At 36.9% G+C, this 13,206-nt stretch overlaps 1 protein-coding gene across 2 annotated transcripts in view; it reads left to right on the top strand.

Moving 5' to 3' along the window:
* Positions 1-13,206, top strand: part of LOC124862430 (growth factor receptor-bound protein 2-like) — a 28,096-nt gene that overhangs the window by 12,928 nt on the left and 1,962 nt on the right. For both annotated transcript variants that reach the window (XM_047356327.1, XM_047356328.1), the window contains exons 2-7: positions 2,951-3,105; positions 3,196-3,287; positions 3,488-3,607; positions 9,537-9,693; positions 11,941-12,033; positions 12,889-13,005. In XM_047356327.1, the coding sequence (XP_047212283.1) occupies positions 3,028-3,105; positions 3,196-3,287; positions 3,488-3,607; positions 9,537-9,693; positions 11,941-12,033; positions 12,889-13,005 (657 nt within the window). In that variant the 5' untranslated portion in view covers positions 2,951-3,027. The remainder of the gene's footprint in view (positions 1-2,950; positions 3,106-3,195; positions 3,288-3,487; positions 3,608-9,536; positions 9,694-11,940; positions 12,034-12,888; positions 13,006-13,206) is intronic.

Below are 13,206 nucleotides of genomic sequence, written 5' to 3'. Positions count from 1 at the left end.
TTGTCTTTTAGTCACACTTAAATGTTTCAGATCATCAAACATATTTTAATTGCAGATGAATAATATAACTTGAGTAAAAAGTCAAGTTTTCAAATTTATAAAAGATAATTTTAATTTTTAAGGATCCACAAGACATTTTTAAAAAATATTCTGTGGACTGACGAGACAAAAGTGGTCTTAAGGTGTGTGTGTCATTACATCATTTATATAGCGCCAGTTCACAACAAACTGAGAACAATATGGTCTCAAGGCACTTTACCAAAAGAAGTAAATTAAATCCAATCATGGGGACAGATTCAGTGTCATCTACATTCTCATTTGCTTCTGGATATCAAACAATGCATTCAAGTTCAGTTTATTATTCGAGATCATTTATGTCAAAGTTTTCTATCTAAGGGAACCCAACAGATTGCACGGAGTCACTAACTTGCAGTATTCACTCCTACAAGCTCCTGGACGGGCCTGTAGCGACAGTCACTTGCATTGCTGCATTCCCTCATACCGAGCATGCATGTAGTGACAGTGGAGAGGAAATCTCCCTTTTAACAGGAAGAAACCTCCAGCAGAACCAGAACCAAGCTCAGTGTGAGCGGCCGTCTGCCATGACCGACTGGGGGTTTGAGAGAACAGAGAAGAGACACAAAAAGAACACAGAAGCACTGATCCAGGAGTACTTTCTATGGGAGAGAAAAGTAAAACATTAATGGTTATAGCTCCTTTAGTGGCTTCATCTAGGAGAGAAAGAAAGCTAAGCAGATGAACTTGGAGCCAGTAGTAAAGTCTATAGGATGAAATGGAGCACATACAGTTAGTCACAGTAAATGTTCAGCAAATGGCTATGTGTCTATGAGAGAGACAAAGTGTATTATCTGTAGAAGGAGAACATTAAGTTTTTGGCAGCAGTAGCTCAGCCGATGCCCTCCCTCCAGGAAGTTGCCACCTACAGAGGTAGTGTGATGGTCTGCAGCTGCTTTGCTGCTTTGGAAACTGGACTAATTGCCTTAGTTGACGGACCCCTGAATTCTGCTCTGTAGCAGAAAATCCTAAAGAAGAATGTCAGCCATTTTTTTGTGACTTTAATCTCATACACGCTTGAATTATGCAGCAAGACAATGAGCCAAATGTGATGCTGTGGGATAACCTCAAACATGATGTTCATGCTGAAAAACCCTCCCGTGTTTCTTAATTCTTCTGCAAAGAAGAGTGGGCCAAAACTTGTCAACAGTGATGGAAAACACTTTGTAAGTTATGGCAAACATTTGATTGCAGTTGTTGCTGCTAAGGTTGGGACTCCCACCTATCAGGTTCAGGGGGCAATTTTTTCGACATTTTTTCCACACAGGTCCAGCATGGATTGGATAGCGTTTTCCTTAATAAATAAAACCATCATATAACATTTAAATGTGACAAAGAAGCAACAACAGAAAAGGTTTACTGAGTGGAGAGCTGTTGAAAAGTATTCCCTCTGTCACAAGAGAACACCAGCCAGGCTGATACGAAATGAATAACTGTTCAGTCCAGGAAGCTATAGATATCTATTTACTTAAGGCCACGGCAGTTATTTTTATATTTTGTGGCTTTTAGGTGGCATAAAAACCACGAGAGGATATTGTCAATTCCTTTGTATTCATGTGAGTGAGTCTTTGCTTCTCGTCTTTGTTTTGATGTCAGAGGTGTTTGTCCATTAGGGTGCAACTAACGATTATTTTGCTAATCGATTAATCTGACGACAGTTTTCTCAATTAATCGATTAAAACCGGATAGCAAAAGGTTCTTAATTGGAGATTTCTAACTGACTTTGAAGCAGGTGAAGCTAAAGCTCTGCCACTTGATGAGTTCTGGATAGAGCATATTTACAGTCAAAGAAGGTTTTTCATCTGAAATGGAAAATTTAAACTGAAGGAACAGAGAGATAAAAGAGTAACTTTATAAAACATTGGTGTACTGTGACCCTGGTTTACTGAAAAACCAGTAAACCAGTATTTAAATACTGAACTTGAGCTTTTTCATTGTCTCACAGATGAACAGGCTAATCAGACTGTGATATAAAGGGCGGCACACAATCCTTGCATTAAGAAACCATGAGCGATCTATTCAGTATTGAGTGTGTCTGTTTCATTCAATTACAAGTGTTGTTCAGATCAAATATCTCTGGTTTAATCTAAACAGAAATGTTAAGGTTCATTTCTTCAACAGAAAACCCGCTCTTCAACAAAAAGGAGCCGATGAAACCAAATACAGTGATTCCTGACCTGTAAACAGTTCTTGTTAAAACTACACCCTATTATCATATTTGGATTTGGAAATAAATATTTAGCGTTTCTGCATCTCTGTCTGATCAGCGGTGGCAGGACAAAGACGACCACCCTGATTAGCGCCATGCTGATTGAAGTGGAAATGGGGAATTTATTGACAAAAATAATTGTTTTAAAATAGTTGATCAAATAAAAAAAAAGAAGTACACTGATATTTTCTGCAGAATCCTATTTTTGTTCATTGTATTCTTTCCCTTATTTTTCTGGATATTTTATTTCTTTGCCACCAGTTAGGAAAGTCATAATTTATTAAAGTTTGAATATCTTTTAGCTAATTAGAATCCTAAAATATGCAGTTAATATATAAAAAAGGCAGTAAATTGAAGACACAACTCAACGTAAAAGTCACTGAAAGTGTTTTAGAGCCACATTTCCAACATCAGTCTTTCTGCTGTAAGAAAAGCAGAGAGACAAATCAAACTTGTTGGAGATATCATGATAAACAACCTGCGCTGCTTAATCATCTGCTGACTTGCAAAGACAAACCACAGCAGCTTTTTTAATCTGATCGTCATGTTTCCCAACTCTGAAAAGTTTTTAAATAAAATTTGTTACCACCAACTGAGCTGCTTGGCTGAAATTTCAATCGTTGTGCCTTTATGTAAAACATCTTTTACTTCTCCTCGTCCCTGCAGAGAACCCTCTTCCTCGTCTTTTGACCTGTCATCTTTTCCCTCCTCTTCCTGTTGGACTGACGGCTAAGAAGCACCAAATGGAGGCCAAAGGAAAGTACGATTTTTCAGCGACAGCGGACGATGAGCTCAGCTTTAAAAAGGGCGACATACTCAAGGTCAGTGAGTGTACAGCTGGCAGAATCTGTCTCTGTGCTCATCCGTCTCTGCATGAAACCTCATTTGTCTCTGTTTCTGTTTCTGGTCAGGTAATAAACTTCGAGGATGATTGGTGTAAGGCTGAGATGAATGGACACGACGGATACATACCGAAAAATTACATCGAGTTGCAGACTCCAGAGTAAGAGAAAATGAAGCCACGACATAATGAATCTGCCACAGTCTAAACCTTTCAAGCAGCAACAGACGTAACATAAAATTAGTGAGATTGACCTGGCTTTTGCTGAAGTACATAAATTACATAAATTTTTGATTTTAAGTAACACAATAAAACAGGTGTGTGTACAGCGTGTGAGAAAATAATGAAGAATCTCTGTTCAGCTGGTTTAAGGAGGATGCCAGTCGCAGCCAGGCAGAGGAGCTCCTCAGGCAGAAAACAGTGGGAGACTTCGTGATCCGAGGATGCCAGAGCTCCCCGGGAGACTTTTCCATCTCTGTCAAGTAGGTGAACCTGGATTTAGACACATCGCCTTTCAAAAGTTAAGCTTTGAACTTTTTCATATTCATTCACGTTGCAACCACAAACTTCTATGTATTTTTATTGTATTTTAAATCAGAAACCAACACAAACTTTTGCATAATTGTAAAAAGGAAAAGGAAACGTGGTTTTTAAATTTCAAAAGGTGTGATGTGCATAGGTATTCAGCCCCCTTTACTCCGATATCCCTAAATCAAATCCAGTATAACATATTCCCTTAGGAAGTTATTTTATTAGTAAATAGCCATTATGGAAGAGTCACTGTTGGAAGAAAGCCATAAGAAGTCATGCTTGCGTTTTCCAGAAGATTTTTATTTGTCATGGCTGCCACTTGGCAAAAATAAATGCAATGGTTTATAAAAAATCCTTTAACTTTTCAAGCTATCAATAATGTAGGTTTTAAACTGCTGGTTTTCTAACTTCCTGTAGCAGCCAGCTGTGCTGCAGTGCTAACTCTAGGTTGTAAATACCCAGCAAGTGGATAACTGAATGTCAAAATGTTTAGATTGATTTTAATAAAATGACGTTGAAAACCTAAGGAGACAACTTTCAATCCATCCATTTTCTATACCTGTGTCTCGGGGCAGCTGGTGCCTATCTCCACTGGTCTAATTCAGTTCATTTCAGTTTTATTTATATAGCGCCAATTCACAACACATGTCGTCTCAAGGCACTTCACAAAGTCAGGTTCATACATTCCAAATAATCCTAACCATTGAACAGTGCAGTCAGATTCAGTTATTTATTCAAATTGGATAAAAAGTTTTTCTATCTAAGGAAACCCAGCAGATTGCATCCAGTCAGTGACTTGCAGCATTCACTCCTCCTGGATGAGCATGTAGAGACAGTGGACAGTCACTGGCGTTGACTTTGCAGCAATCCTTCATGCTGAGCATGCATGTAGCGACAGTGGAGAGGAAAAACTCCCTTTTAACAGGAAGAAACCTCCAGCAGAACCAGAACCAGGCTCAGTGTGAGCGGCCATCTGCCACAACCGACTGGGGGTTTGAGAGAACAGAGCAGAAACACAAAGAGAACAAAGAAGCACTGATCCAGGAGTACTTTCTATGGGAAAGAAAACTAAATGTTAGTGGATGTCTACAGCCTGGACAGGTCTGCAGTCCATTGCAGGGCAACACACAGTACAAACAACCATACACACACCCAGTGTCAGGAGTTGAACACAGAACCTTCTTGCTGCAAGGCAACAGTGCTACCAACTGCGCCACCGTGCAGCCCGAGACAACATTCCTATCTTAGCTTAACGTGGAATGATCTCTCCAGGTCGGGAGTGAATCTCTGCCTTAAGTGAAGAAGTTCGGCTCTTTCATTACTTTGTTTAAGCTTGGGTTGTTGCGCTTCTCCTCTGCATTTACAGCAGTAGGTTTAGATGGTTCAAGCATCTGATCAGAATACCTCCTGAACACCCCGTATTGGAGGCTTCCCGGGTATGTCCCACTAGGATGAGACCCCTTTTAGTTTGGGAACACCTTGAAATCCCTCAGAATGAGCTGGAGAAATTTCCCTAAAAGAGGAATCTCTGGGATTAGAACCCAACTTGTCCTGAGCGGAGGACAATGGACAGATGGACAATGTGGAATGAGTTATTTTGGAAAAGCTGTGTTACATTTATTCATTATAATGGATCGACATTTAAATATAGAGAGACCAATTAACCTTAAATTCTTATGTTTGGACTGTGGGAGGAAGCGGGAGTACCCTGAAAGAACCCACAGTCCAAACATAAAACATGCCTGTGTGAACATGCATGGATTCAACCCAGGAACGTCTTGCTGCAAGGCAACAGTGCTAACAAATGTGCCACCATGCAGCCAAAAGAGATTTCTATGGATTTAAGATTAGCTTTTTTGTTGAACCGTAAAAGTAAGTATTGCAGAGCATGAACTTATATAGAGTCCTGTTGGAGAAGCAGCCCAGCTGTTATTAAGCCCCTGCAAGCAGTTGGTAGGAAACAGACTCCAAACCTTCAAAATATTATCTTCTTTGTTAGCATCGTTCTGGAAGAACAGTGTGTAGAAAACTAGCAGAAATGTGCACAAAGAATTTCATGCTTTCAGTACTGATATTATCAGTTTTTTTCATATTTCTTGAAAGTTTTTCACAGAACGCTGCCTGTTTGTTTCCTGTGTGTCTAACATCTAGATGTTGGGGATGCACTGCTCGCTTTGATCAGGTGAAAACTGAATCCAGTGGGTAGTGACGGACAATTAATTCTTGTAAAGTCAAAATTTACATCAGGAAAATACCTCCCAGACGATGACAAACTTTCTTGCACAGCACGGGTTGCACCGTGTCTTGATTTATCCCTCATATCTTTATATGCTGCTAACCAAGGAGCCATAAATAATGTAATTTTTCAAAATGGTTTTGATCCACAGTTTTCCAGACTTTTTGGAGGTCTTTTGAAGTTTGCCTTAGACATTGGCTGCGACTTTTGCATTCATTTGCATTTCAGGAACTGATTGTTTGCGGTGAAAATATGTGTCCAGTTAAATCAGACCTGATCTTTCAAACTTAAACAAAAATCTCCACACTTAGCAAAGAGCCAAATTTAAATAGGACCTTCAGACTCTTTTTAAGAGCTGCTAATCACTAAAAAATAACTCTTCGATGTTTGGTTCAGCCTTTGAAAAATAGCAACAGAAACAGAATTTTACAACTAGTGAAGTTAATCCCCAAAGAGCTTTTATTTGAAAACTTGGATAATTATCTTTCAGGTTCTGCATCAGATCTCATTGTTTTTCTATTTCTGAAAGATGTGACTTTCAGACATTGTTCATCGGCTGCAGATTGTTTTCTAAACCTTTAAAATAAATTCTGTTATTCACTGTGCCCATGTTTTAGACACAGACTGAACGATGCGCTTTCATAGTCTGGTTTGGAAAGACAACGAGTGAAAAAGCCGCAAAAATCCAAAGAAAAACTTGGAGAGACATTCAAAAAGTTGGGACAACTGTTTATCAGGACCACCTTAACATTTTCAACAGTAGTTCTAGCTGTTTGGAAGGAGAATCTGAAGTAGTTTGGTATGGTTTGAAACTGTTAGTGTATGCACTTGCAAATGTAAGATGTTTCAAAATGACTGGCAGAAGTCATTAAAAGGTTTGAAACCCCTGCAAGTTAAAACATGAAAGCGACTGAACACAAAACTCTCAATCATGTCAAATTTCTGTCATCTTGAAATTTCACTAAAATTAGGAATCTGTGACAAAAAGCAACAACCTCTAATTTGATCGGATTTAACAGATAAATGAGAAAAGAAATCTAAAACCGTTTGCTGCTGAGTCAGAGCTGGCAGCTCGTATAAAAATATGTCCAGTCAGCATAAAGTTAGTTTGGTTGTTAAATGTCCAGACGGTAGCACCTTTACTTTGGTCTAACAGGTCAGTGTGACTGCAATAGAAAAGAATGACATGATAATGAACAAAACAATTTGAATGACTATGTAAAAATGGTTTATGTTTATGAATTATTTGAGCTGTTTTCAAACTACAAAAGTTGCAACACTCTTATGGCTAATTTAAGATTTTATTAGCTGTTTTATTCTTTTTAGAAAAGGCCCTATTTACCAGCAGACGTATTTCTGCTTTATGCCTTCGACTTTACCGTTTACTGTTCATATATTAAACAGTCCTCTGACTCATCTTCTTACCCTTTAACTTCCCCTTAGAGCTGCAAACTGTGCAGGACTTGTATTTCCAGCTGCAGATTACACAGTTCGGAGGCCGAGAGATCAGTCGCTTTATTCTGTGAAGGGCTTCTGTCGGACCAAACTTTGGTCTCAGTAAATATTTCTTTTCCTAGCTGGAAAAAAAAATGTATCCAGTGGTGACTAGGTCTCCTCCGGTTGTTTTTTGTTGTTGGCATTAATTTACATTCTCAGTTTATCTTTGCTGGACTGTCTGAACTAGAGTCTTGCTGATGCTACACTAAGACAAATTAGGAGGTTTCAATTATTATGGAATCTGCAAAAAAAAAAAAAGGATGGATGGATGGAGCATTTAAACAATTAGACAGCAAATAAGGTGCAGAAACAACATTTTCCATCTTCTATTTTACATTCAGAATTAAAAAAAATACTAAAATCATATATCCTTTTCCACTCTGTATAGGAATCTTGACTGAATGAAGTGCTTTATATTTCTGAGAATAGTTTCAGGATTTATTTTTCTGATCGTTAAAGATGCAGTTTTGCATGTTGACCAGCAGAGGACAATCCAGCAGAGGAAACATCTGAGCCTCAGGGATGAAGAAAACAGATAGATAATGTATGTAGCTCCTGTTTCTGAACAGCAACACTGAGAAAAACGCAAAACAAAAAATTTAAAAAACAGAGCAGCGCATTTCTTATGCTGACAAAACTCTAAAACGTCTAGATTAGTTTCAGTTCCAACTATTAGTCCACTTTCACCAACACTTCTGATCCAATCTAATCGATTTAAGGTACATCAAGACTGGAATAACTGTCCAGCAGACATAATGATAAAATTATTAACAAATTCAGTTAGAAATGTGTATGCTGAAGTAGAATTTGAAGCAGGCCTTCAAGGTCTGATTTAAACCTTTTGTTTCATATTTAAAGCTGGCATTAACTTCATCATTGTCACACAGACTTCATGGTTGAAGTTCAGACTCAGCCAGGTGTAAATTTATCCTCTTTATGTCAGCAGCTAAATATTAAGCAGTGAAACTCCTAATTTTCTTTTGGTTTGGAGAAAAACTGAATTTAGCACAAATTTACACTCTGCTTTGAAGAATATGTATTTAAAGTAGAACTGAATTCACAAATATTAAGAAACCATTGCTCTTTCTCACATTGCTGGATCAGAACCAACCCCGATAGATAGATAGATAGATAGATAGATAGATAGATAGATAGATAGATAGATAGATAGATAGATAGATAGATAGATAGATAGATAGATAGATAGATAGATAGATAGATAGATAGATAGATAGATAGATAGATAGATAGATAGATAGATAGATAGATAGATAGATAGATAGATAGAGCTTTATTAATTTCAGAACTGGTCATTTTAAGGGATGAAAAGGGTACAGCAGTAAAAACCCCAAATTTGATTAACATAATAATAATAATAATAATAATAATAATAATAATAATAATTCTATATCATGGTTTTGCAATAAAATATGGTGTGACTGTGACAGTATTAACAGGTATCAGGGTTCCTAATGAAGATCAAATATCATGTTCTGGACCCAGATTAGATACCTGGCAGGAATCAAGATGTGTTAAGAGGTATTCTGGACTCTGGGATGGTTTTATGAGTCTAAACCAGCAGATTTTCATGCAGCTTGTTGCTGGAGTAATGTTCAGGGATTTAATAAAGTTAGACTCACCATCTGACTTTACATGTGTTTCACGTCTTATTAAATAATGGCTCTTGAATGCGAAACCCTGTCATGTAGATGAAGACTTTTTCATACGTTTTTCTGTAAAAAAAAAAAAAAAAACACTTTGAAAAACACGTCTAATCTACAACGAAGCCGCAAGTCCGTGCTGAATTTAGAAAACCTTAAAGTCCAGTTTAGGAGATTTCCTTTAAACAATGAAAAAATGATGGGTGTGAATGAGAAGAAGAAAGTTAAATTAACCGTTTTGTTCTTATAGAAACTGAATCGTTTTACAAACTGCAAGTGTAATTTTACCTGTTATATAAGGTTGCTTGTCTGTCCAATCTTTGCAGTCTAGATGACTCTGGGTACAAAGGAGAACCTGATCAGAAACCTGAATCCCGATCCAGTATTTTAGATCCGAACTGACGATCATGAAAAACCGTGAAAGCCGTGCATGTGTGCAGATTATATCTGTATAACATCCAGAGTTCTCTGTCACTCTTCCTCCAGACACGAGAGCGACGTCCAGCACTTTAAAGTGATGAGGGACGGTAAGGGTCAGTACTTCCTGTGGTCGGAGAAGTTCACCTCGCTGAATAAACTGGTGGAGTTCTATAAAACCAACTCCATCTCCAAAACCAGACAGATCTGCCTGTACAGCCCGCAGGTACCAAAGACTCTTTTATTCTCATTTTTAAATTTAAGAAACCATTTATGCATGAAAGTACAATGACCATATGATGACTCAACCAAGCGTTATTTGATTGTGTTTTATATGTATTTTGTGTTAATTTCCATAGAGTAAATATTCAAAACAAACTTAAATAATGACAGGTAGTTTTTAGAATTTATTTCAAAGTGAGGAACTATTTAGTTTATTATATTTGGCCATTTTGCTTAAAATTGTCTTCTCAATTATTTTGATATTTAAGAAGAAAAACTGTACATAATGATACATGTAACATTCATTATTTAGCTAATGTAAAATATTTAGCTTATTTTACATTTTTCTCTTCTTTTAGTTTAACTGATTAAAAGAATGAAAGACTTAACATTTTTTTCATTTGATAATAATCTAATAAAATGGATGCTAATAACGTTAACATTAGTGTAAGCCTAGTTTATTGTGTTTTTCATCTAATTTACTACATTATAGAGTCTTTCAATTTTTAGTGTGAATATAATAATGACAAATTTCACTTGTTGAGAAAGAATTTTGAGTGTTTTTCTTTATTAATTTATGGAAAACATTTATTATTTTTTGGGGAAAGACAGCACCAACTTAGCAACCTGTCAAACCACATCCATACATATGCACATAGTTATATTCAAAAATTTGAATATTATTAAAAAGGTAATTTATTTCAATAACTAAGTGAAACTTGTTCTATAGATTCTATAGAGATGATTTTCTGCCTATAGTTGATGGAAACATGACATTTAGGATTTAAATATTACATTACACTTTTAATACTGAAATATGGACTTAATGAAAACTATGTTTAATACCTGCTTAAAGATTGTAATTTTCAAAAGGTACTTTTATTCTGACAAATGAACGCCTTTTCTAGTTTATTAAACGCTATTTAATTGTTGCTCTCATTATTGAGATAAGTTTCTGTGAAATATTTGGTTTTATTTGGATACACGAAACGAAAAAAGTCTGTGTGGTTATGAGTTACCTTTTTGAGGAATAAGAATATTTTTATTGTCTCATTTAAGCGCTTTTATGTATAATGTGATCTTTTTGTTTAATTCTCAATCTTATGATGACGTCTTTTAATTAATTTATTCATTAATTATTATCTTTTTTACTGCAGCTGAGCTCAGAGAGCTTTCTGTATTTTTTTATTTTTTTTAAAACTTCCCACTAATCCAGGTTAATCAAAATGAAACAATATATTTAGCCTCTTTTTCTGTTAGTATATTTTATTTATTTCAATAAAAGATCTAGATGTCACTTTATTCTTTGCTTAATTGGATCTTCTAAAGCACAAAATAAAACGTTATAATTTTGGTGTGAAACTTGAAGCAGCTCCAGTTATGCAGATTAATGCCACAACCTGCATGTCTTCAGCTCCAGGCTCTTATTTCTTGATTTGTTGATTCGATTCAACTCGATCTTTGTTTATCTGTGACATACAAGCCTGTGCTGCAGAGTAAAGATACTCTGAGACCAAGATAATTCCAACATATGAATTTAGACTTGTGTGTACGGTTAATAAACGTAGACATCCATCGGCAAACAAACAGAAAGACATGAAGGCAGAGAAGAAAAAAGCAGCCTTAGAGTTGCTCAAACGGAGTGAAGGAAACATGAAATGAGCTTCACACATCAAGCAAACAACATGCATCTTGAGTGGGAAATTTAGTCCTATCTTGTAAAATGTCTCAGATGTTTTGGTGTAATGCATGTGAAAGTAATTTTGAACCTTTTGAATTTTGTACTGCAATATCAAGAAAGAAACACTGATCATTGTATAACTCAGAATGGAGCAGAACTGTCATGTGGACGGGTTGAACTTCAGACTTCCTGTGGGCTCAGCTGCTCTTCGTATCCACTGATTGACATTCTGAAAATGATCGTTACCTAAATGTTATTCACTCTTTCTCCTTTAGTTAAAGCATAATCAAATAATAATAATAAAATAAAATAAAAGCTTGATTTTACGTATATTTCTAAATGTAACTGTTATGGAGTGAAGAAATTCAGTTATCTCTTTCCAGATTGAGCTGAAAGGTTAAGAAAAACTTGTTTTCTGTTCTTAACTGTGAACCTTCATATCTCATGAAAAACCATTTGATTTCTGAGCATATAAATAGAGACGAGAGTTGTTTATTTCATGTATGTCGTGAGGGACGCATATCTCAACGATGCTGTCTTATCTACTTCCTGTGGGCTTCCTTCCTGCAGGGAAAGAGGGGAAGTTTGCCTGAACACCGTAGCACAGCTGCAACCGTAGCTGCATCACCTCGCAGGGCCTCGGATCAACCTTACAACCAGCTGGTAGCAACTTTTTTTCTTACAATCTAAGCTTTATAGATCTTCATCTTATAACAATAGGGTTTTATAGCAAAAACAGCATTTTATAAGTACAGCAAGGCATGTTGAAATACCTGTATTTATAGCAAATTTGAATCCGACTGTAGATTCAGATTTCATTTGAAATTTACCACCTGTCCAAATCTAGTCTTTATTCTCACATTAGTGAGATTATTTGATCAAAACTCACAAAGAAGCCGTAAAGAAACTTCTTTTCAGTCGTGTTTTGGAGGACCCAACAGTTTCTGCACATCTCAGGTTTTCAGGGAGTTTGTTCCAGAGCTGAGGAGCATAGAAAGTAAATGCTGCCGCAACTTGTTCAGTAAGAGACCTCAGGGGTCTATGTCAGCCAAATAACATCTTAACCAGTTTAACACAGTACCAGAACCACCTTTCCAGTCCATTAATCAGTATGTTATGATCTACTGTGTCAAACGCAGCACTGAGATCGAGTAATACCAAGACAAGTTCTAGACCCATTACTGCTATGATGTGTGTCACAGCTGGAAACCTTTACCAATGCAGCGTTGATGCTGTGATTTGGTCTAAAGCCAGACTGGAGAGCATGGGAGAGATTATTTTTTTATCATAAAGGCTTTATTTATTCATTTATACCTCAGGAGGTTATCAGAGGTGGAGCCACAAGAAGTCAGAAATCTGCAAATGTATTGAAGGACTTGTTTGATATGAGTTTATGTGGAACTGTTTTTTTTTTTTCACTGCTTGACATAGAAGAAAGCAGTGCATATTTATCTTTTCCTTCTTGGCTAAATATGCTGCAAAAAGTCATGTTGGTTTGTTTTTTACTGCTGGTTTTAGAGTAAAAGGCCTGGCTTTGAGGAGCGAGCACACACCATTGGACACACGGGCAGAAGCAGCCCGGTCAGCTCTGCTTGTCCTCCACGACGCACCTCGGAAACCATGCCTCTGCCTGCAGTCAGTCTGGTTTTTTTATTTTTTTTATTTTGTCAGGAACATTTATTAGACGTTAGTATTAGCCAGAACTCAGCATTGTCTAGTTTTTAATGGCAGCAAAGCCTGAGGGCAGCATAGACTGGTGCAAAAATCACTCCAATACTCTCAATGACTGGATCACTTCAGGTGTGCAGTTTTACAGCCCCCTTTCATTCGGCTTGG

This window comes from Girardinichthys multiradiatus, chromosome X (assembly GCF_021462225.1).
Source record: "Girardinichthys multiradiatus isolate DD_20200921_A chromosome X, DD_fGirMul_XY1, whole genome shotgun sequence".
In the NCBI taxonomy this organism is placed as follows: Eukaryota; Metazoa; Chordata; class Actinopteri; order Cyprinodontiformes; family Goodeidae; genus Girardinichthys; species Girardinichthys multiradiatus.
This window is presented reverse-complemented; position numbering and strand designations above follow the sequence as displayed.